This window comes from Temnothorax nylanderi, unplaced genomic scaffold (assembly GCF_030848795.1).
Source record: "Temnothorax nylanderi isolate EJ_2023f unplaced genomic scaffold, tnyl_v1.0 TNYL_tig0005_pilon, whole genome shotgun sequence".
Classification (NCBI taxonomy): Eukaryota; Metazoa; Arthropoda; class Insecta; order Hymenoptera; family Formicidae; genus Temnothorax; species Temnothorax nylanderi.
Window position 1 is genome coordinate 25,141 of NW_027249067.1, and position 20,991 is coordinate 46,131.

General features: G+C 39.1%; 5 protein-coding genes across 12 annotated transcripts; 2 read left to right on the top strand and 3 right to left on the bottom strand.

Annotated features, from left to right (window-relative positions):
* Window positions 1-1,152: 1,152 nt before the first annotated feature.
* On the top strand, window positions 1,153-5,934 carry Alix (programmed cell death 6-interacting protein-like protein AliX). The gene is made up of 15 exons (XM_071711210.1): window positions 1,153-1,431; window positions 2,147-2,262; window positions 2,484-2,611; window positions 2,691-2,969; window positions 3,035-3,136; window positions 3,218-3,440; window positions 3,589-3,712; window positions 3,795-3,972; window positions 4,042-4,203; window positions 4,272-4,415; window positions 4,512-4,727; window positions 4,816-4,965; window positions 5,038-5,182; window positions 5,259-5,450; window positions 5,542-5,934. The coding sequence occupies exons 1-15, from the start codon at window positions 1,232-1,234 to the stop codon at window positions 5,649-5,651; spliced, it is 2,469 nt and encodes an 822-aa protein (XP_071567311.1). The 5' UTR covers window positions 1,153-1,231; the 3' UTR covers window positions 5,652-5,934.
* A 563-nt stretch (window positions 5,935-6,497) lies between these two features.
* Window positions 6,498-11,239, bottom strand: Moca-cyp (nuclear cyclophilin protein Moca-cyp). Of its 3 annotated transcripts, XM_071711232.1 has the most exons (10): window positions 11,079-11,234; window positions 10,746-10,971; window positions 10,165-10,469; window positions 9,953-10,040; window positions 9,198-9,227; window positions 8,946-9,091; window positions 8,762-8,858; window positions 8,436-8,688; window positions 8,149-8,244; window positions 6,498-8,061 (listed from the first exon to the last, which is right to left on the bottom strand). In XM_071711232.1, the coding sequence occupies exons 3-10, from the start codon at window positions 10,445-10,447 to the stop codon at window positions 7,378-7,380; spliced, it is 1,677 nt and encodes a 558-aa protein (XP_071567333.1). In that variant the 5' UTR covers window positions 10,448-10,469; window positions 10,746-10,971; window positions 11,079-11,234; the 3' UTR covers window positions 6,498-7,377. The 3 variants fall into 3 exon arrangements, with proteins under 3 accessions (XP_071567333.1, XP_071567323.1, XP_071567343.1); XM_071711222.1 differs by lacking the exon at window positions 10,746-10,971 and having other exon boundaries at window positions 11,026-11,239; XM_071711242.1 differs by lacking the exons at window positions 10,165-10,469; window positions 10,746-10,971; window positions 11,079-11,234 and having other exon boundaries at window positions 9,198-9,331; window positions 9,953-10,046.
* Window positions 11,240-11,996: 757 nt separating this feature from the next.
* Window positions 11,997-14,451, top strand: LOC139775416 (motile sperm domain-containing protein 1). 3 transcript variants are annotated; one of them, XM_071711369.1, is made up of 6 exons: window positions 11,997-12,146; window positions 12,632-12,802; window positions 12,884-13,047; window positions 13,122-13,281; window positions 13,519-13,662; window positions 13,727-14,451. In XM_071711369.1, the coding sequence occupies exons 2-6, from the start codon at window positions 12,664-12,666 to the stop codon at window positions 13,756-13,758; spliced, it is 639 nt and encodes a 212-aa protein (XP_071567470.1). In that variant the 5' UTR covers window positions 11,997-12,146; window positions 12,632-12,663; the 3' UTR covers window positions 13,759-14,451. The 3 variants fall into 3 exon arrangements, with proteins under 3 accessions (XP_071567470.1, XP_071567480.1, XP_071567460.1); XM_071711379.1 differs by having other exon boundaries at window positions 12,035-12,142; XM_071711359.1 differs by lacking the exon at window positions 11,997-12,146 and adding an exon at window positions 12,158-12,337.
* A 312-nt stretch (window positions 14,452-14,763) lies between these two features.
* Window positions 14,764-16,651, bottom strand: LOC139775402 (eukaryotic translation initiation factor 4E type 2). 3 transcript variants are annotated; one of them, XM_071711348.1, is made up of 6 exons: window positions 16,433-16,651; window positions 15,873-15,948; window positions 15,547-15,789; window positions 15,311-15,463; window positions 15,023-15,232; window positions 14,764-14,931 (listed from the first exon to the last, which is right to left on the bottom strand). In XM_071711348.1, exons 1-5 carry the CDS (start codon window positions 16,450-16,452, stop codon window positions 15,077-15,079), a joined length of 648 nt encoding a protein of 215 aa, XP_071567449.1. In that variant the 5' UTR covers window positions 16,453-16,651; the 3' UTR covers window positions 14,764-14,931; window positions 15,023-15,076. The 3 variants fall into 3 exon arrangements, with proteins under 3 accessions (XP_071567449.1, XP_071567439.1, XP_071567434.1); XM_071711338.1 differs by having other exon boundaries at window positions 14,764-14,910; window positions 15,873-15,957; window positions 16,433-16,650; XM_071711333.1 differs by having other exon boundaries at window positions 15,873-15,957; window positions 16,433-16,648.
* A 778-nt stretch (window positions 16,652-17,429) lies between these two features.
* LOC139775429 (uncharacterized) lies at window positions 17,430-20,867 on the bottom strand. 2 transcript variants are annotated; one of them, XM_071711393.1, is made up of 4 exons: window positions 20,640-20,867; window positions 19,745-19,944; window positions 18,800-18,993; window positions 17,430-17,990 (listed from the first exon to the last, which is right to left on the bottom strand). In XM_071711393.1, the coding sequence occupies exons 2-4, from the start codon at window positions 19,939-19,941 to the stop codon at window positions 17,803-17,805; spliced, it is 579 nt and encodes a 192-aa protein (XP_071567494.1). In that variant the 5' UTR covers window positions 19,942-19,944; window positions 20,640-20,867; the 3' UTR covers window positions 17,430-17,802. The 2 variants fall into 2 exon arrangements, with proteins under 2 accessions (XP_071567494.1, XP_071567503.1); XM_071711402.1 differs by lacking the exon at window positions 20,640-20,867 and adding an exon at window positions 20,393-20,633.
* Window positions 20,868-20,991: the final 124 nt, after the last annotated feature.

Below are 20,991 nucleotides of genomic sequence, written 5' to 3' on the forward strand. Positions count from 1 at the left end.
AATAAATATGATATTAATTTTACTAATTACTTCTGATTAAATAAAATATTAATTTTACGACAAGTTAATCGGAATTCGCGGAATTCTGACTTTCCTCGTGAGCCAAGTCGGGATCAACAATTAGTCAGCATGTTTATTGTTCCCTATAAGCGATATCGCTTTTAAGTATGCTTGTATTACGCGCGTGTGTCGCGTGCGACGTAATAAATTATACTTCTGAATAAATAAAATATTAATTTTACTAATTAAATATTAACAGTATGTTGTAATACTAATTAATTAAGATATTAAATTTGCAGCAAGTTAATCGCCGATTAAATTAATCGGAGTTTACAGTCATTCTGACTTTCCGTGTACCAAGCCGATCGAGATAAACAATTAATCAGCACGTTTTTTCTACTCTACGAGAGATCGCTTACATTACACACGTGTATTTACTTGTATTATGTGTCGTGTGCGACTTAAATTATTACACCGCGATGACAATGCGCCTTAAAGTGCGTTAAATCTCATCTTTTTTTATCTAACGTTGTATGTATACACACAGCGTGTCATAAATGCCAATAATAGATAGCTATATTATTTGATTCGGCTATCTTCAGGTGGAAAAGCATTTATGACGCCGAGTGTACGTACATACACGCGCGCGCGTTAGAAGATCAGAATTTGAGCTCGATCAATCGATCGAGACTGAAATTGTGATTCGGGCTGTTCGATTGATCGAGATGTAAAGGATCGATTATGTATCTTGAAACGAGGTGAAAATTATAAAAGTGTGGCAATTCACTAGAGTATCTACGATTTAATTGGTCGAAATCTAGTAAATTTGTTTACTTTTTTAATTTTTACCTTTTTAATCGACCCCCTCTTGTCTATACAATTTGATATCCTCAATTTCGAATGGTTAATCCAATCTCCCCAACCACCTGCGTCGTCAATTGGCCAATTTATTGTAAAACTCTCCGATTGCATGATTGTTCCAAAAGAAATATATCTATTATTATAAAAATTATAAAAATATGATATCTTTCACTATTAATTTTGGTCACGTGACTGATTTGTTGCTGCAGCATACCGCGCGCATGAAAAGGCATCTTAATTTATGCATTGCGTGATCGTCGTGAATTGTGAGGGGCACTGAGGGGGGAAAAACGTGTGGCGGAGGGTGGCAAGGGTGGGCGATCGGCATCGGACAGACGGACCTGACGGACGACGGGCCCACACGTCAAACATGGCGGAGCTGATCGCGATCCCGTTGAAGAAGCCCTCGGACGTGGACGTGGTGAAGCCGCTCACCAATGTCATCCGCTCGACGTACAGCGGCACGGGCAAGGATTACGCGGACGCCATCGCCGAGTTCAGCAAGCTGCGGAACAACGCTCTGTGGCGCGCCTTCGAGAAGTATGAGAGCTCCTTGCAGGTTATCTACAGGTATGAGTCATCCCAATTTAATTTATTATTCCGATTATGCGTGCGACGTGCCGTGCCGGACGTCACCGGTTTCTCAGACGGAAACGTCCGGACGTATTTCGCACGTCTTTACCCTACCGCCTCCCTCGCACCTCCGAATTACCGAGTGTCAGCGAGTCTAAAGCCGGTGACGAGCGACGTTCGAGAAGAATGTCGCGGGTCTTTCCTTTTTTTTTTTTTTTAAGATTCATAATTCAATCTCAAATTGATGATCGTTTCAGGTCGTATCTTAAATGATCTTCCATCCACTGAAATGACATGGGACTATCAATACCATCTTATAAGCGCAGTATTCATAATCAGATTTTATAATTAAGATCGTTTCAAGTTTATCTTCAGGTGTTGTACTCGTTTCATTGGCTACGGAGTATCTCAAGATGAACTTAAGACGATCTTATATATAAGATTTGACTATAAATACCATTCTGTAACTTTGGAGAAAGTTTAGAGTTTAAAATCTGAAGATTTTTGTGGATTAAGGTTTAAAGACAGATAATAAAGTGTTATGTTCTATCGTTAGTGGACCTTAACAGAAGTCTTAATGCAAAGTTAGATTTAAAGTTAAAGGCGATAGAACGAGTTCTGCTATATGTACACTGAAAATGTATTGAAAGGATCTCGTTCGTTCATAACTGAAAAGCTTGCTAACTATGAATATATGACTATTTATTTGCAGCTATTATGATCAATTATGCGCTCTGGAAGGAAAAATCCCCGCTCACGAGTTGCAAATACCATTCAAGTGGAAAGACGCCTTCGACCGTACAATTTTTGGGGGAAAACTTAGCTTGAGTAAATACCGAAAGATATAATTGTCTATCCTTGATTTTAATTTTTATAGTGAAATTTGAACTATTCGAGAATTATTTGAAGCAATTGGTAAACAGATGTTAGGATGAGTAATCTCTAGATTGAGAGTGCTTATTAAAGTTGTAGATAAGATAAGACAATATAGGTTTCACTTGCGTATATCAATAACAATGTGATACAACTAGTAATATTGTTTTATGTAGCAATCAGCACATTGGCGTATGAGAAAGTATGCGTGCTCTTCAATATCGCCGCTTTACAAAGTTCGGTGGCGGCAACACAATCCTTAGACAGCGACGAAGGATTAAAGCTGTCAGCTAAGTTATTTCAGGTTCGCCCTTTTTGCTTTTTTTTTGCCCTTATGTGATTAATATACTTTATCGTGTGTTTAATTATTAATTTCCCTGCAGCAATCAGCTGGAATATTTAATCACCTGAAAGGAAACGTTATGATGGCGATTCAGCAAGAACCGACACCTGATATTAGCCCGGAAACACTCGGAGCGTTGAGCGCATTAATGCTCGCACAAGCGCAAGAGATATTTGTGCATAAGGCGATCCACGATTCTATGAAGGATGGTATTGTTGCTAGACTAGCAGCGCAAGCAGAAGAACTATATGCGGATGCCCTGAAACTATTCCAGAAAGAAATTTTTCGCGCGTTTTGGGACAAGGAATGGGTACCACTGGTTAGTGCATGGGGTTGACGTACGGAATTGCTTTCAAACATTATTTTAAATAAATGTTATTGCAGGTCGCAGGTAAACAAGCTGGTTATCGCGCCATGGCTGAATTTCATCAATCGCTTGTATGCAAGAATAACAAATTGATTGGCGAGGAAATTGCTAGGCTGGAGGTAATTGCAGTAGCATTGTTCTAAATTGTTCACTTTAAACTCATGTTTTCGGTGTCTATAAAGATGCGTTAACATTTTCAGCACGCCGTAGAGCTGTTCAAGGCCGCTCAGCAACGATCGAATAAACCAAATTTGTTCCAAGATTACGCCAACAGGGCGCAGAGAAATCTAACGGAGGTGAAAAAGGATAACGATTTTATATATCACGAAAGAATTCCAGATATCAAGAACGTGGAAGCTATAGGAAAAGCTAGCGTTGCTAAACTACTCCCGCTACCTGAAGTATTCAGTGCCGATTTCAAAGGTTCGATATTGATCTCGCATGAGAGATGCCTTTCTCTCGTAAATAACATAATATTTGAAATTATAAATAAGATGATTCATGCGATATCGATCTCGCATGAGAGATGCCTTCGTCTTGTAATGTCAATCATTTTGACATATGCTTACAGACTTGTTTGCCGATCTGTTGCCTCTTAACGTGCGCCACGCAATGTCGGCCTACGAGAATCGTCGTAATGAGCTTGTAAATTACGAAATTTCGAATCTTCGTGAAATGACGCAACTTTTAAATAGGTACACATCATGAAATATAATGCAATTTTTGTCGTCTAATCATAGATCCCTCATTAAATATTTTTATCGTATATACGTACAGCGTTTTGGCAAGTTTGAACTTACCAGCGGCTATAGAAGATACGAGTGGAACGGAAATACCTCAATCGCTTTTGGACAAAGCGCTTTACGTACGAGAATCTGGTGGAATAAAAGCTCTGGAAGAATCTATGAGAGAAATGCCGGATTTATTGCAGCGTAATAAAGAGCTTTTAGACGAGGTAAGAATATTACTTTTTTATTAAAGCTCCTTGAAAGTGTTGCATATTATCTTTTACTTTTACTTATAGTCTGAGAGAATGCTGCAAGAAGAGCGTGAATCTGACAACCAGTTAAGAGAGCAATTCAAAGAACGTTGGAAGCGGACACCCAGTGCCCGATTGACAGAACAATTTACTAGCAATTTACACAAATATCGTGAAATTATAAATAACGCAGTCACCGCTGATAAGGTAAAAATTCAAAGACAGAAAAGAAAATTTCGTGAATCTTACGAACGTTCCATATTGGTCATACATAGGTAGTTCGTGAAAAATTTGAAAGCCATAAAGAAGGGATCCAAATCCTGAGTTTGGACGAGGATGAGCTTGCCAGGGCTATTCCGCAAGGTTCTGCTCTTCAAGAAAGTAATGCTGTTATTAAGCTCAGGAAATTAATGGATGATGTAAGTGGAAAAAAATCATGAGAATTAACAGCAATAAATGGATTGAGACATTTTTTTTGTATTCTAATCACAATATATATTTTTTTTCTTTGTTAGGTAGCCACATTAAAAACTGTACGAGACTCTATCGAAAATGAATTTAAATTTGCTGCCAATGACATCAAGATGACGTTCCTTTCGGCACTGGCCAAGGACGGCGCGATCGACGAACCAAATATATCTGTCGAGAGTCTGGGAAAGTGTTACGGACCTTTGCAGAAGCAAGTGCGAGAAAGTATAGCGCAGCAGGAGAAATTAGTTGCTGAAATTCAGGTATATCTGACATTTTCATGATGGACAACCAGTCAAGATCAGAAATGAACAAGAGGCGGACATTGATAACGATCTGCGATGGTTTTAGAGTTGCCATGCAGAATTTACAAACGAACAAGTTGGTAGCGGCAGCGCGCGAGAAGCGATACTCTGTAAACTGGCTTCCGCTTACGATGCATTTAAAGAGCTGAAGAATAACCTAGTAGAAGGGGCTAAATTTTATAACGATTTAACGCAGGTACATTTATATCGTGACTCTCTCTCCCTCGGGATTGTCGCCGTCGTCTAACCAATTTGTCTCTCTCGCTAGCTACTCGTCGTTTTCCAAAACAAGCTATCCGACTTCTGTTTCGCCCGAAAAACCGAGAAGGAGGAACTCTTGAAAGATTTAACCACGAACCTGAGCCAGACCGGTCCCGTTGCAACACCGAACATTCCATCTCATCACGGCAGTGGTACGGATCTGTTATGTTACGTTGACTTCGTTAACGCGTCGCGAATCGAATAAATATCGACTCTCTACCCGAGTAGGTCCGCCTGGCATAAATCCAATGGCGGAAGCCGCCGCATCATCGCCGCAGCTGCCTTATCCGATCCAGCATCAAGGTGGGATGCCTGTACCTTACGGTGCCACGCCGGCAACGCCGTATCCAGCGTACGTTCCTCCGCCAATGCCGACGACGTACAATCCATATGCTACGATGCCGTATCCTATGCAACAAGGTATACATAGAGACCTCGCACGCAGTCCCGTCATCTGTAATACACGTATATGTGTCCAAGAGGCACGTAATGAGATTTGTTGATTTTTTAGGAGGATACAATCCGTACCAGGGTATGCCTCAATCTCCGTACGGAGGTTACGCCACGTTACCACGTTACGGTGGCACTCAACCGCCGCATGGTCCACCAAATCCATGGTGAACCATACAGGCAAGCAGTATTAGCTGCGATTTGAAGTATATTCGTATATCACGCATATTTTATATATAAATTCTAGAGAAATCTGCTATTAACCAACATTGGCCGACAATGTTGCGTATAATCCAAGGGAATTTGCGTTTACTAATTGTTACACGTTTCACCGTGTCGAGTCCTTTATCTAGTACAGATCGAGATCGTTGATATTTGTTAAGCTTTAAGCGCCGCTTTATCAATTTTGTGTAGAGGGCTTATTATCGATTTATAAATATATTTTGTAAAATAAGTCGAACGTATAGAAATTATTTTCACCTAGAAATCTCAATGCGTCGACTAACGACAGAATGACTTCGAGGGCACGCTACGTTCGTACAAATATATATATAATATATATATATATTTATAATGACGATGAATTATATTCACGATATAATTTATCAATATATGATGTATACATCGTATATCGTATAATTGCATATAATTATATGAATGTATGATGTAAATTGTAAAGAAAATAGCACTGTTACGACGTATATGTTAAACAAAGCGTCGAGTCTGTATATTTATTAATTATATTTATTAATTTGAACGGGCATTAATTAAAAAGATGGCTAAACGAATTTATCTAAGATTTTAACAGTGGGTGCTGGTCTACAGCGATATCGCTATACTAAATACTTTCAAAAGTTTATTTGATGATTATTAATTTTTACATTTAAAACGATATTAAAAACAACTATTTGAAGTCACTGATCGTATTGAAATATTGAATGCTTTCTTACAATATTAAATCTACAAAAAAAATCTTTGTTTTATTGATGATGAATGACAGCCGTCACTAGAATCGCGTACAAGTAATTCATTTATTACAATTTTACACATTATATGTATATGTAAATGTATACATACATATATCTCAAGAGCTTTACATATAAAATATTTAAAGCGTATTTTCTAATCGTTGACTTAATTTATCATTAATTTTCAAGACTCAATTTCGCTGTGTGACTTAGCTAATCATGTGAAGCGGAATAATTCGATTTGAACTCTAAAAGGAATTGATATTCGAAATCTTGGGAGAAATCTTCATATGGAAATATTTTGAAAATATTTAGCAATACACATGTATATCCAACATAAGAAAAAAGTAGAGAAGAGATGCGAAAAATAGACGTTTTCGTAAGAATATTTAAATATAGATAAACCTTATTGTACATTCCAATGATGAAACACGTGCATTAACCACAAATGTGTGATCGAAAGAGAGTCGAGATGTATTATTACGGCATTATTGATTCACAAACTAATAATATGTCGGTGATTGTACATCGATATAATCATAGTATTGTTGAAAAGCGTTGACGGGGTACCACAAACCGATCTAAAATATGTTGCCAATATTTGGACGATTAAATAATGCAGTATTAACTTTATGCTTCGTTATCAGATATATATAATTGCGATAATTAGTTATAATTATTTATTTCAAACTGCATCCCCGTAATTATAATATATCCATATATGAATAACAAAAAAAGTGCAGTTTTGCAGCAATTATTATTGTGCCATAGATCCGTATGCTTATCTATGAGACATCCAATAATAAATACTACATTATGAGCTAATCGTTCAAATATTTATTGATTTAAATGACAATTACAAGTTTTATTTTAATAGTATTTCGTTGGTGTCAATAATAAGCGAAAGGAAGAATGTGAAACAACGCGGATTAATCTTTGGAGTGCTGGCTGCTGGAGCTGCTCGATCGCGAGCGGCGTTTAAACTTCGCTTGGCTCGTGTCCGATACGTTGTCGTTTTTCTTATACTTGGTCTTGTCGTGGCGGGAGTTGATATCGTTGTCCTGATGGGAATTAGAATTATTCCGACGTCGGTCGTTGCGCTTGTCGTAGTGCCTGTAATTGTCTCTTCCGGGTCTGTTGGTTCTGTAAGAATCTCGCCTACGAGGAGAATAATTTCTCCGATTCCTTCTGTCACGGCTTCCTCTACGATCGTAGTCTCTCTCTCTGGACCTTCGACGGTCTCGTGACCGAGAACGTCCGCGTCTTCTGTTTCTGTCCTTGGAGTCACGTCGAGAGTTTCGATCATTGTAGGATCGATTAGCGTCGCGTCTGAACTTCTCATTCCTGTTATGCTTCATCTCCTCCTTGCTCTGCATAACGTCATTTCCCTCCGTGTTTCTCTTTACGTTATCATCTTGCGCCACTTTAGCCATAGCCGCTGTCTCGTCCGTCTGATCGTTCTCTTTATTCTCCATTAATTCCGTCGGGCATATATTGTTATCTAGGTCTGGCACTTGATCATTTTCATCGGGATTCTCTGCGAATCTTTTACCTCTATCAGTTTCACGTTGTTTGAACTCTTCTTCTTTCTTCATACGGTCCTTTTCTATTTTCTGCAATATAAAACACAGTGCGTAAGTAGGGAATAACAATGATGTGCGTGTTTAACATACTTTGATATAATGTATACTAGAATATACCTGAAATTCGTGCAATTTGATAGTACGGTTTTGAGCTTGCTTCCAATGAGGTGGTGTTGTACTTCTGGAACGACTTCGAGAAGGAGTATGATATCGCTGAAAATTTATTTTAAAATGTGTATCCGTACTTAGGGGTGTCATAGCAAATGGACAAGATAAATCAATGAATAAAATCTGACGCTGTGCTTTCATTTGTTCATTAGTTAGACCCGACTAATGAATTGAGTGAGCCACGGTTACGTAACAGATATCGACATGCACTTGGTGACAATTGATCGATCACTTACGAATATTCCTCTACCCTTGAAAACACGGCCAGTCTTTCTGTGAGATCGTACACGATCTCTTCCGTAATGCTGTCTAAATTCCTTCTGATTTGCATTGTTGGTGGATCCTGCTCTATACAGAAATTTATTCGCCGGTACTTCCGGAATTTCATCGGGATCAATTTTGGTAACTGACACCAGCGGATGAGGTTGCCCATCGTCTTCCTCATTAGAATCCCGAATTTCACCGTCTTCCGACTTTGCTCTCTTTTTACTGAAACAAGACAATGTATTACATTTATCGAATATCCGGGACTTACAGCTTTCTCTTGCGTTTGTCGACGTACCTTTTCTTGCTCTTCTTCTTCTTCTTCGCCTTATCGGCAGAGTAAGAATCGGACTCCGACTCCGCCGAACTACTTTGCTTCGCTTCTCGTTTTTTCACTGCAAACATACACGCAATGTATTTATCAGAGAATTATGACCCGTTCAATCTTATGTCCGTGCTTGAAAAATAGAGAGCATAGGCACCTTTACTTTTGATCTTCAAGATTAATTCGCCACAGTTCACAACCTTAGCATCTTGCAACGGACGTGACATTCGGTCTACTGGAAGTCCTTCAATATGCGTAACGATCTCTTGCCCAGACACTACTTCTCCAAAAACCACATGGACACTGGAAACGAGATGTTTGCATTATAGACAAAGTAGGCTCAGGTCATTTAACGCTCTTCGGTATGTACATCCCGAATTCAATTGATCGAAACGTGACTTATACTCACTTGTCGAGGTGAGGCGCTGGTTGTGTTGTACTACAACAACAAAATATGATTAAGGGGATGAGAGATGAACAGAAAGAGCCAGAGCTTTCATTGGTCATTTGTGTTGTAGTAGTGGTGTGCAGACCCCCTCACGACTACGCAAAAACATCGCTAAGTTATTCATTCCTCCAGAATGATTCTTACTCCTATGTTCTTTTTTTTTCTTTTTTTTTTCAATTATCTGCCGTGAGTTCGCCACACAAGTATCAATACTGTACATTTCTGTGTAAAAGCCTTGCCGGCTTTTACCACGCAATTAAATCTGTCGACCTTCTATTTGGAACATACGATACAATTGCTACGAAGATCAGCCTCACATCGTTCGATTTCCCACATTTACATTTACTTAAACGTGGGAGAGTTCTTTTTGGTGAACGTGACTAAATATTAATGTTACATTAACTTCACCCTGATTTACATAAAACGCCTAGTTAATGGAGCGAAAGCAAATTGTTATCCGACGAAAAATCTTTTAATATAACAAGAGAAACGCATAATAACAGCTGTGTTGTAATATCTTGCTTGCTAAAGTACCTGTAAGGTTTTGCCTACGTACGTATAAGCAACCATATAATACAGTTATGTATAATACAGTCACAAAACCTTTGTATAATAAATACTATCGTAATATATTAAACTTACGGATTTTAAGATTTACACGTGCATGCGTTCAGCAATTTTATAGAGAACAGTAAATAATACTTCAATGTACTTACATGAAAAATTGTGAGCCATTGGTATCTCTACCGCGATTCGCCATTGACAACAAATATGGCTTGTTATGTTTCACAATAAAGTTTTCATCTGCAAAAAGAATCAACGCTTGCTTGAAGAAGGCAAAGTACAATCTTCATTCATACCATTTTTTTTCTATTAAATCATTATACTGTGTTGACTCTAGTAATATTAGAATCTCTCACATATTTACCTGCAAATGTACCGCCGTAAATCGACTCGCCACCCGTCCCATTACCTATCGAGAAATCTCCACCTTGAATCATAAAATCCTTTACAACCCTGTGAAAAACAATGCCTTTATAATGCAACGGCTTGCCCGTCGTTTTCCCAAGTCCCTTTTCACCGGTGCATAACGCGCGGAAGTTCTCGCACGTTATGGGACAAGTGTCCGAAAACAGCTCGAAGACTATTCTGCCCATGGGCAGTCCGCCGACCTCCACGTCGAAGAACACCCTCGCGTTAACGTTAACCATGGCGAAAGGGTCTCCGGATTATCTGTAAGTGTCAAGAAACGAGTAATTAGCATAGAACGAATTTTAATCACGTACAAGATTATGCGAATATGTATAAGGAATTCAGGGAAGCATGTAACAAGTTATGTAATTCTAAATTTGTGTAATAATAAATAAGCGCACGCGATAAGCATAAGACAGAAATTTACACACACAAAAAAAAGATATTTAGAACGTAAAGTGGATTGAATAAGAAAACAGGAATAAAGTGGAGTGGAAATATGAAATGAATAAAATGTGAAAGTGTACACGTTAGTACATTAATCGCGACAAGTCACGCCGACGGATCTCACACACGGTGCATCACAATCGCCGCACAGATCGTCTTATCCGGTATGACTCCGCGATTCCAGAGTGTCGGTACGTCGAGAATGGCGTCCCGCGCCCTTTGCACGTGTCGTTTCAGGTTTAAAAAAACCAGTAAGGACGACGGGAGGAGCCTCAAGGGCAATAATTATCGATTGCACGCGCACGTCCGTGGAATCCTGGAAAAAAATTGGGCGGAAAGGTTAAAAGGTTCGCGGGGATCGCGCTCTTACCTTCTCCGAATATTTAGGATTCGGTGGAACTACTGTGGTCTCGCGAACCGCACCGGTTTCGAATCTGTGGAATGTGTTCGACGACTTCGACGTGGTTACTTATTCCGACACGCGCGCATACGATATTCCCCGGAGAGGCCCCGGGCTCGAGGGACATCGGCGATCAAAAAAGTGGCTACGTATTAACAACGTGAACGTCCACGAAGAGCGCAGTAAAATCCGTTAAGGTCTATCCAGACAAACTTGCATAGGTGTATAACCATATGCATAAAGAAACGGATTGGTCTATTTTCTTATACACATGCATATGGACCAATCAATTCTCTTAAGCCTTGTGTCCACGATGCTAGAACTGCGCCCGAGTTTTGGTTTAAGCCAATCAACTTGTAGCTCTTACAGAAAAGTAGCAGTTTCATTGGCTTAAACCGAAACTCGGACACAGTTCTAGCATCGTGGACACAAGGCTTATTGGGAATTGGGAATTGGGATTTGGGATTTGGGAATTGGGAATTGGGATTTGGGATTTGGGATTTGGGAATTGGGATTTGGGATTTGGGAATTGGGATTTGGGAATTGGGATTTGGGAATTGGGAATTGGGATTTGGGATTTAGGAATTGGGAATTGGGAATTGAGAATTGGGATTTGGGAATTGGGAATTGAGAATTGAGAATTGGGAATTGGGAATTGGGAATTGGGAAGCGACGCGGTAGCCAATAAACTTTTTGGTTCTTACGGAAAAGCAACACGTTGATTGGCTACCGCGTCGCCTCTTGCCGCGCGGCAAGCGTTTCCGCGTCCTGTGTGCAGAAGCCAATGGGTTTGTTCGCGTCGCAAGCCCCACCATGCTCCTAATCACTCCAACGCACTCCAAAAACTCATCTGCACCGATCGCCACCTTTTATCCGTGATCCAAGTGCTCTTGGTGTTTATTGGAGTATGCGACGCGAACAAACCTCATGACTCATGACGCTTCGCAGCAGGTCCGTTTTCTAGGCGCGAAATCGTCACTAGAGCTAAAGTCCCTAAGAAATCGTCCGCGCGCTGCGGCAGAGACGCGTCCGCGGCCTCTGTGTGCTTGTGGCCGAGCTACAGCGATGTGTCACGGGATACTCAATTGTTTGTAAATATTTTGCATATGTATAAGCTTTTTTTACTGCATTCCATTTTGACGCGATGTGAGGCCCGATCGCGAGAAAAGGTCACTCGTTTCCGCACGAAAGTCGCGCGATTTCGCCGTGCGTCGCGACCAGTGACGGTTCAATCGACGATCAGCCGATATCGGCTGTTATTAATTTAAGTCGCGGAAATTCGGTACGAATTCTTGTCAAGTTTATTTAATTCTACAAATTGGCGTACACACCAGTTCGTTGCCTTCAAATGTGTACTCGCGACTCCGTAACTTTGCGCCACGCTTCTCGCGATGCATAATGCATTGAGTGTTACGTGGGGTCGGGTTATAGAATTGGATATTTCATAATCAGCTGAACGCGTGTAAAAAGAGCGGCCTCGATAATTTTGTGATTTTGTAACTGAAGAAAAGCGCAGGAAGATACGTAAATTGAGGCGACGAATGCCCGTGTAACCGAGTATATCGCATCTTTGCAGGTGTATGGGTAGCTTAGGATCAAGGCAGAACAATGTCGTTAGCGGCCACGCCTCGGAAATTTCCAATCTTTGTATTTCCACAAAGCATCACGTTCTACCTGGACGACCAGTCCACCCACAAGCAAGTGTTAACTTTGTATAACCCATATGAATTCCCTGTAAAATTCAGAGGTAACTGTTTGTCTTCTTCTTCTGGCAAATGTGTCTTTAACTATGACCCTGTGTCCCTTTAATAACTCTTTGTTGTTCCAGTCTTGTGTACCGCGCCATACAAATATCAGGTGGTTGATCCGGAGGGTGTAATAAAACCTAGCTCGTGTGTCGACATTGTTGTCAGACATACGGCGATTTTGGCAAGTAACTGCAATGTGGTTGACAAATTCAGGATACTCATGCACGAATATCCTAATAAGCAGGTAATATTTATAACATTACGTGATCGAAAGAGGCACTTGTATTTGGGGTCTAAAACTCAAATCAATCCTGCTAGGTAATTGGGAAAAGAGATGTAGAAGCTAGGCTACTTCCTGGAGTGATGGATACAGCTGGGAGAGCGACACCAGATCCAGATATGTTTCAACAACTTCCAATAAACGAAACTAGGCAACAAGAATCCTATGCGCTTATAAGCCGAAATAAAACGATGGATAGTGAGTAAATATTTAAAAGACTGCTTTAAACTAAACTCGAACGTTTTCGATAAATCACAAGATCTGTTTATATATTTAAGCAAAGTAATAGAAATTTTATATTTCCATGCAAATAACTTTTATTTGCAAAGTTTAAACTAGTATATAAATAAAACATTGACATATATAGATTCTCTGTTGATCACGCTATCTTCAAACAAATTAACAGCGCGTTAATAGTCACGAATTATATTTTAGGAGGTACAAATTATGTAGCGCTTATCACAGGAATTATATGCATAATTGGACTACTCCTACCCACTGAAGGAGAACAAAATCATAGGATGCCTGCTTACCTCCATCTCTCTGTAAATTTTAAATTAATATTCTCATTTGTATTAGGTACGTATGCAATTATATATACAATATACTTGTATACAAAATTACAATAACTTTTTTGTTGCAGGTATGGTTGCAAATATCGTTTTAGGACTATAATCCTTAGATTTTTATACAAACAACTTTGTACACAGGATAGAGAATCGTAGGATAAAAGCACAATTAATACAAGACTTCGTTAAATTGGGCCTCCTTTCTTATGAAATGTCGATTCTAGTCTACAAATGACAAATTTCAACATTGTATTGACCAAGATACTGATATTTGTTTTTGATAATAATTATATTATAATTTTATACGTGTGTATATATACATATATATATATAGCATAAATAGTAAATATTTGTCATATATTTTTCGTATACACATGTAAACTTTATAATATAATATATTATAAGAAATATCCTACCCTATTTTAAAGCGAAGTGGTCTCGATCGAAACGTATAATAAGAGATGTTCTGGCTCGTGAACTATACATCTCCAGGCCTACTGGGAAACTAATGTAATTTTATTATTTAAAACATGTATATATACCGAGGATAAATTGTATATGTCCTTTATAAACGACGTAATGTAATGATACAAGAACGTTTGTTGACGTTCATATCGCTAGTTTATATGACTTTGCATCTTTATGTTGTATATATAATCATTGTGATATATTTCGCCATTCATAATCACGATCATTTTATATATTCTAATTGCCATGATCTCATGTACAGCTAGGTAAGGGTCTTCCTGTATATAAAGTTGGATCAAACTTGAAATATTAAAAATATCTGAATGAACAATTCTCTCTTTTTTTTTTTAATTTCCATTATCCATTACAATCTTGTGTACAAAGTACCATGTCACATGCGTGACATAATAACAATTCACAATAAAATAAAAATTCTAATTAAAAATACTTGCAACGTCTAGAGAGATAGAACTAATCTGTCTCCTGACCGTTCTCTATATAAAGAAAATTTAAAATTAATTTTAGAAGAGGCAACCATTGTTTTAAGAAACGTGCTTTCGCGAGATTGGGTAAAGACGAGATATGTGAGACTACTCGCTGACCAAGGAGCCACAAATTTTTTCTTCATGTTAAACGCCTTGGAAATAAGAACATTTTATTTATTTATGATCAATGTATATTCATTATTTACATAAGTTACAACACAGACACTTGTGAATGAAGTGTATCGTCAAGTGGATATTTCCCAGCACTCGCATGTCTTAATTTACTTTCTGTCAGATGTGATCCTCTGGGAAGCAATAAGAGTCGGCTGTATTTTCAGAAAACGTAACATGATTAGAGAAAAGAAGTTTTTTCTCTTCGGATCGAAATAATCTTCGATGTCGAACCGTTTAAATTACCTGTAAGTCTGTCAGGAAAGTTGTAATACGTCTCGTTCTCGAAATTATACAACTTTAGAGTCGGTGCACATTCTTCAAACTCTCATTGTGGGTTTTATACTCCATAGAGGCAGTAGGTGGAAGATGTAATACTCTTCTTAAGGTATCCCTAATCCGCGCTGTTATCGTCACATCCGACGCCGTCTTGTTCCAAACACATATTATATCCTCCTATCAAATTAACCGATTGAGAGATAAAAAGAACTTTTATATTTGACTAAAAACTAAAAGTAAGCACGTCTCGCCTACCTGAAATCTTATAGACACAACCGCGCCGCATATTTCTTCCCCTACCATAAATTGCTCTCCTAAAATTGCCAATATAAGATTTTCCCAGCACCTGGAAACTAAGCCCTTTCGTAATCTCACTATCCACTTGCCGCCTTTTTGATTCGCCTCGTCCTAGAAGAAGCGAGAACGAGCGAGATAAATTTGACAAATAATATTCACGCATATCGAATGTAAATGGGCAGAATATTGCTTACCTCCCACATGGGTTTTATGCCGACTTTGAAAAGATGGAAGTCTGTGTGCGTCGTGAGATCCGACGGTCGTACTAAGTGACTGTAAAGACCCCAGAATTGCTCCACGCTCGCGAACCTGCCGACCAGCTTTAGATTCTGGTCGTAGCTCTGTATGCTGGTCTGTTTGCCAGGGCTACGCCGGCTGTACCACAGCGCGTAAGCATACTGTAGCTTGTGCTCGTTTGGACTTATCTCTATTGGAGGCTGCAAAGGCGGACACATGGTCAATCGTCGGGTTTACATCGACGCCAACATCTCGGTGCGCCCAGACAAGACTCTCTACTCACTAATGGACCCTTCTCCACCTTTTGATTGTCCTTTGATTGAGACTCCTCGTCTCCGCTGTCCTCGGTGGCCTTCAATCTGTAAGCGCTGTCACAATTTATGAGAGTCAAGCATAACAGAAATATTAATTTGTATACCTCAAGCACCCGTTTTCGTATTAAATAGGGGTCACCTCGATCCGATTAATCGGCAAAATCGCTCGCAGTAAAATTTCTACCCGGAGTCGCCGTTCCTGACCTTTAATTTCTTTATTTTTTTTTTCTTTTCACATCAATGCGAAATCGATAACATTCTATCCACGTCAACAAGAATCCTAAATGGTGTCGGTTACAAATATGTTATCCTCTCCGTCGTCGAGGGTCGAGACGGGACTCTCGCCGCCCGGACGGGAACGCTCGTGCGGACGAAACGCGACGCAGCGCGGGGGGGGGGGGAGAGACGTTTATCCCGACCATCCCGGACCCCCGTCGAGATCCCGCTCATCACGCTGGTGCGCGGTGCGCTCGAACGCGTGCGTCTAACCTCGAAGAGTAACGCCCGCGGGCGATAACGGGCCACTTACGTGTCGAATTTGTTGGACATGCTTGCGGCTGCCGGGAACGTAAATACGTGCGTCGAACGGACACTGTCAAGCGTTTACAGACGCGAGTCGGAGTACAAAACTTTCGCGAAAACACTCGTCCCTCACTAAACTCGCACGTTGAGCCTTCACGTCCGCGGTGTTTTCGATAAACTGTTGATCTTCCAGATCTATCCTCTGTCCTCTTTCTTCTCTTTCTATCTCTCTCTCTCTCTCCCTTTTACGCTCCGTTTTTTTTCCGCCGTTTTCCTATCTCGGAGATTTTGCGCTTACACGTTGGTCATACTAGATCGCGTATAGATCGCCGCGAAACAGCGAATTGTATCATTCGAATAAATTTAGTGGATAGTCGGCTAGTTACATAATTTAAAAATATTCAATTTAAATTATTTGAATGTTTTCAATGGTTCAATTACTTACTTCAAAACTCCTTATACAAAATACAAATAATATCGTGAGCGAAAATAACTTTGTTTAATTTATTTTTGTTGGTTAATTGCGCAAATGTAAAAATAATTAATGAATATAAATTATTTGATTGTCGATTTCAATTGCAAAATGCTTCAAAAGTTTTCGTACGAGATACAAAACGATTTTATAAAGAAATTTTAAACTTTATAAGAAATCATTAATTGTCGCGGCTAATTTTTCGTATATTAAACAACAAAAGATTAACAAATCTATTTATGAAATAGTACAAATACTACTTGATAAGTTAATTGCTGATTAATTTAATCGGCGGAATTGTTTGAGGCGAAATTTCTTATCCATATTTTCAATGATGAACAATTAACGATTCTATTCATGTTAATGAAATACAATCCATGCAATATCAAGAAATTAATAATTCTATCCAATATACTATCCATGTTAATGAAATTATACAAGTGTTAGTTGATATAAAATTAATCGAAACCAACTAAGTTAATTGAATTTTGAGAAGTCATTCTACGTGCCGCAATAAAAACATTTAAAAAAATGTAATATACATATATTTATTATAATATATATAAAATACATTATTAAAATACATTGAAATGCGCAGCATTTAGAATTAGAAAAATTCCCTAAAATTAAAATGTGAATTGTAGAATGTAAAACGGATTTTCCTTATATAGCTTCCATTCAATTCTCGATCGCAAGAAAACACAAAAGTTCGTATAAGTAACGGTTCATCAAGTCGATGTCGAGTTACTTAAAGAAAGATATAACGCGCTTAACTTAAAATATAAATTTTACATTATTATTTAATCATATTAAAACATTCATAAAATGCCAGTTTTCTAAAAAAAAAAAAGAAAAAAAAAGGATTCCGCAAGCTGTAAGCACAATATCTCGCATAGTCGACGTTCCTAGTTTTCTCTGCTGTTGCCGACAGCGAACTCCAGCTTCAGCCTCTTCAGGATCTCCTCTCGCTGGTACACGACTTCCCTCCGGCACAGTGGCGAAAACGCGATCGGGCACTCGTATTGCACGGTCTCGATGCATCTCGTGTCCTCCGCGCCGTCCGTGTCGAATCTGAATTGCGAAACGGACTCCACTGAAAAGCAAAACAGCGCGAATTAGAATAAGTACGATCAGTCTCGGCACCGTGACGAGAGTTTATACGGTCGGAGCTAAAAGGCACGTGTCGAAGTACAAGGCGCACACGCGAACGAGAGTTGATCGTTCAAAAATAGTTCCAGGATGTATTCGAAAACGACGTTTCTAAGAGCGATCGTTGAATAGCATTTATTCTGCTTCTTACTTTACGAGTTTACGAGAATCGATCACGCATTTTAAGAATTGCGCAAGAATCGTGGCTAAAAGTTCATCAGGAATATATTACTCGTTTATAGTCACAAATTCTGTTCCTTAGAGAAAAATAAGTTTATTTTATTAACTAAAATAAAAAGCGGCACAAAATGCAAATTCGTTTTATTGAATTAATAAATTACAAAATAAAAATAGCCATAACGTCTATAAAAAATGTCCACCTCTTGTCTTCATGAATTTCTTCAAACAGTCAGGCTTCAAACTCTTATTTAATTTATTTTAATTCGTCTCATTTAATACTTTCCCATTTTTCTTAGGAACAGAATTTATGGCACGACTACGTAGTTTAGGAACGTATATCATTCGCGTTTTTCTAAGCTACAAAGATTCGTTCTCATACGTTTGCACGGTTGCTTTTTCTTCCTCATTGCATTCTGAAAATCTTATAGAATTTCTGAAACGTTTGAGCGAGTCTGTATAACTGGCGTCAGCGATTTATACGGAATAATTGGTGCGAGACGGAAGAAAAATTGACTGCGTTTGTTGATTCAGGCAATGCGAGCGAGATCCACCGTGCGTGCGGTGTCCACTTACAACAGTAGAGGTCGAAGAGGAAGCAAGTTCGATGCCTGGAACTGATGACGTAGCCGTTGTCGTCCGGCTTGACGGCGTAGTGCCCGTGTGCCACGTTACGGATCATCGGCAGGTGACTTAGATGTTCGGTGTACCGCACGGAGTATTTCCAATGTTCGTAATTCCCACCCTCGTCGATCACGCTAAAATCCTCTCTGAATTCAAATAAATCAAATGCTGATCGATTGAGGAAAAAGCTGCACAACATATCTCATTCTGCCCTATCGAATTGAAAATGACCTGCGTCGTTTCATATCTCTCTCTCTCTCTGTATCTCGAAGATAAAAGAATCAAAATGGAGCATACATGTATATTTTCTTTCTCTCGTTTTTATCTCTTCCTTATTTCCTCTTCTTTTTATTAATGTAATAATATTGATCGTTTCTATGCACAGTGCAATGGGCAAATTTGCGTTGAATTTTATACATATATCGCACGTCCCAAATGGTCCACACTCAAATTTTTGTGTTAATTTAACATAATATTAATATGTTTAATGATGATAATATATAGTACTACGTTAATATTTCAATAAATGCGATCTTCATTAAGTTAATTTTGTGTAAAATTAACATTTTTTGATCAAATAAACGTAAAAAGAAAGTTATTTTTACTCTTACAAATGTATATATTTATGCAAACTTTTGATTAAAATAATGCGAGTAAAAGTTAGACTATGTGCAAAGTGTGTTACTTTAACATTAAAAAAAATTGTTTTTAACTTTACATTTTGAATTGATTTTAAATATAAAATCACAGAAAAACAATTCAATTTACGTAACAAAAATATTAAGTTTACACATGAATGAGCATTTAACATAAAAGTTTTAATACGGCATAATTCCTAACAGAAATACACAACATTTCCAGATGCGTACCTCAGGGCATTGTCCGATTCCTACTTACATTGTTGGGTTCAACTTTTTCATGTTGCTAAAATCGGCCACGAACTCCCACACCAGTCTGGGATCCGACTTATTTATGATGCCCTCGAACATCACTTGATGCTTCTTCTTATAAACAAACAGCACGTAGAGAAGCAGAACGCCTAGAACGCCGTGCATGATACTTCTCGTTTTCCATTTCATGGGGTTGAGACCCATCTTCTGCGCGTTGGAAAAAAAAAAAGAAAAACTGATCGTTACGAGTACGTAAATCTCAATCCTCTTTCCCGCGACAATCGAAACTCATTTGCGTTGCATCGAATATGAGCCGGCTCATTCTAATCCTCGGATGCATCGCGGAGAGATTTCCAAATTCCAAGGCTCTCTTTGTGGCGTTTGCTTATTCTTATCGATATTTTTCAAATATCTTCGGTCACACAATTTTTCCTCTTTCTAAATAAATTTTTAAGGAAATCGCTCCTTTAACGTTCTTACACCCTTCGCTCTTGCACCCAATCTCAAATTTAAAATAAAATTTTAAGACCTTTATTAAACTAGCAACATTATACAATTGTAACTATAAAGATAACAACGAATGATGTTGCTAGTTTGATAATATTTTTCAAATTTTACTATATCTAATTTTATTTTATATTTAATTTTATTATACAATTGTGTTAAAATACGAGCAGGTTTCGGGCTCAGAAGTGCTCTCCGGTATTTCATTTTTACAGTTAAGATGCGCAAGTGAAGCGAGTGGAGAGGAGTACGTTCCGAATATTCGTGTTCTAAAGACGCGATTTCTTCCAGAAGCGTGCAAGATATAACGCGGAACCCTCGCGAGGATCCAGCGTGCTCGGATGCGTCACTACGAAAACAAGACCTTGTTAAATAAATGAGATTCTTTTCGCACTTACCGCACCGTCGGGAGGACCGTTCGACTGGCGCGGCTCGGCGCGGGTTTGCGGGCACTTCCGGTCGGAAGCCTTATCAGTCCCGATGTAATTTCGAGAGACGGCGATAGGAGAAACCACGGCCGGCGAGATAGCGGCTCTCCGCTCGACGCGCTCCGATCCCACACTGGATCCCGCTCGTTGACTGGTATCTGGCTTTTTTTTTTCTCTCTCTCTCTCTCTCTCTCTCTCTCTCGCTACGCCTCGTCGCTACGTCACGCTTTGTATGAATGTAGATGTGTTCCAGGGCCACCAGGGCCGGCAATAGCGAGAGATTCCACGACGCGCCTCGTCGAGAATCTGTGCCGGGCACATC

Coding starts and splice junctions, on each gene's coding strand:
- LOC139775402 (XM_071711338.1), bottom strand. CDS start 16,452: ATGTCCAACAAATTCGACAC. Junction 15,790..15,872: donor AGGTGGAGAAGGGTCCATTA/GTGAGTAGAGAG, acceptor CCGCCTTTGCAG/CCTCCAATAGAGATAAGTCC. Junction 15,233..15,310: donor TTGTGTCTATAAGATTTCAG/GTAGGCGAGACG, acceptor TTAATTTGATAG/GAGGATATAATATGTGTTTG.
- Alix (XM_071711210.1), top strand. CDS start 1,232: ATGGCGGAGCTGATCGCGATCCCGTTGAAGAAGCCCTCGGACGTGGAC. Junction 2,612..2,690: donor TGTCAGCTAAGTTATTTCAG/GTTCGCCCTTTT, acceptor ATTTCCCTGCAG/CAATCAGCTGGAATATTTAA. Junction 3,973..4,041: donor ATAAAGAGCTTTTAGACGAG/GTAAGAATATTA, acceptor TTTTACTTATAG/TCTGAGAGAATGCTGCAAGA.
- Moca-cyp (XM_071711222.1), bottom strand. CDS start 10,447: ATGGTTAACGTTAACGCGAGGGTGTTCTTCGACGTGGAGGTCGGCGGA. Junction 9,092..9,197: donor CCAGCGCCTCACCTCGACAA/GTGAGTATAAGT, acceptor TCTCGTTTCCAG/TGTCCATGTGGTTTTTGGAG. Junction 8,689..8,761: donor AAGAAGAAGAGCAAGAAAAG/GTACGTCGACAA, acceptor GTCTTGTTTCAG/TAAAAAGAGAGCAAAGTCGG.
- LOC139775416 (XM_071711369.1), top strand. CDS start 12,664: ATGTCGTTAGCGGCCACGCCTCGGAAATTTCCAATCTTTGTATTTCCA. Junction 13,282..13,518: donor CCGAAATAAAACGATGGATA/GTGAGTAAATAT, acceptor ATTATATTTTAG/GAGGTACAAATTATGTAGCG. Junction 13,663..13,726: donor AATATTCTCATTTGTATTAG/GTACGTATGCAA, acceptor TTTTTGTTGCAG/GTATGGTTGCAAATATCGTT.
- LOC139775429 (XM_071711393.1), bottom strand. CDS start 19,941: ATGGGTCTCAACCCCATGAAATGGAAAACGAGAAGTATCATGCACGGC. Junction 18,994..19,744: donor AAAAAGTTGAACCCAACAAT/GTAAGTAGGAAT, acceptor ATTTGAATTCAG/AGAGGATTTTAGCGTGATCG. Junction 17,991..18,799: donor CCTCTTCGACCTCTACTGTT/GTAAGTGGACAC, acceptor TTTGCTTTTCAG/TGGAGTCCGTTTCGCAATTC.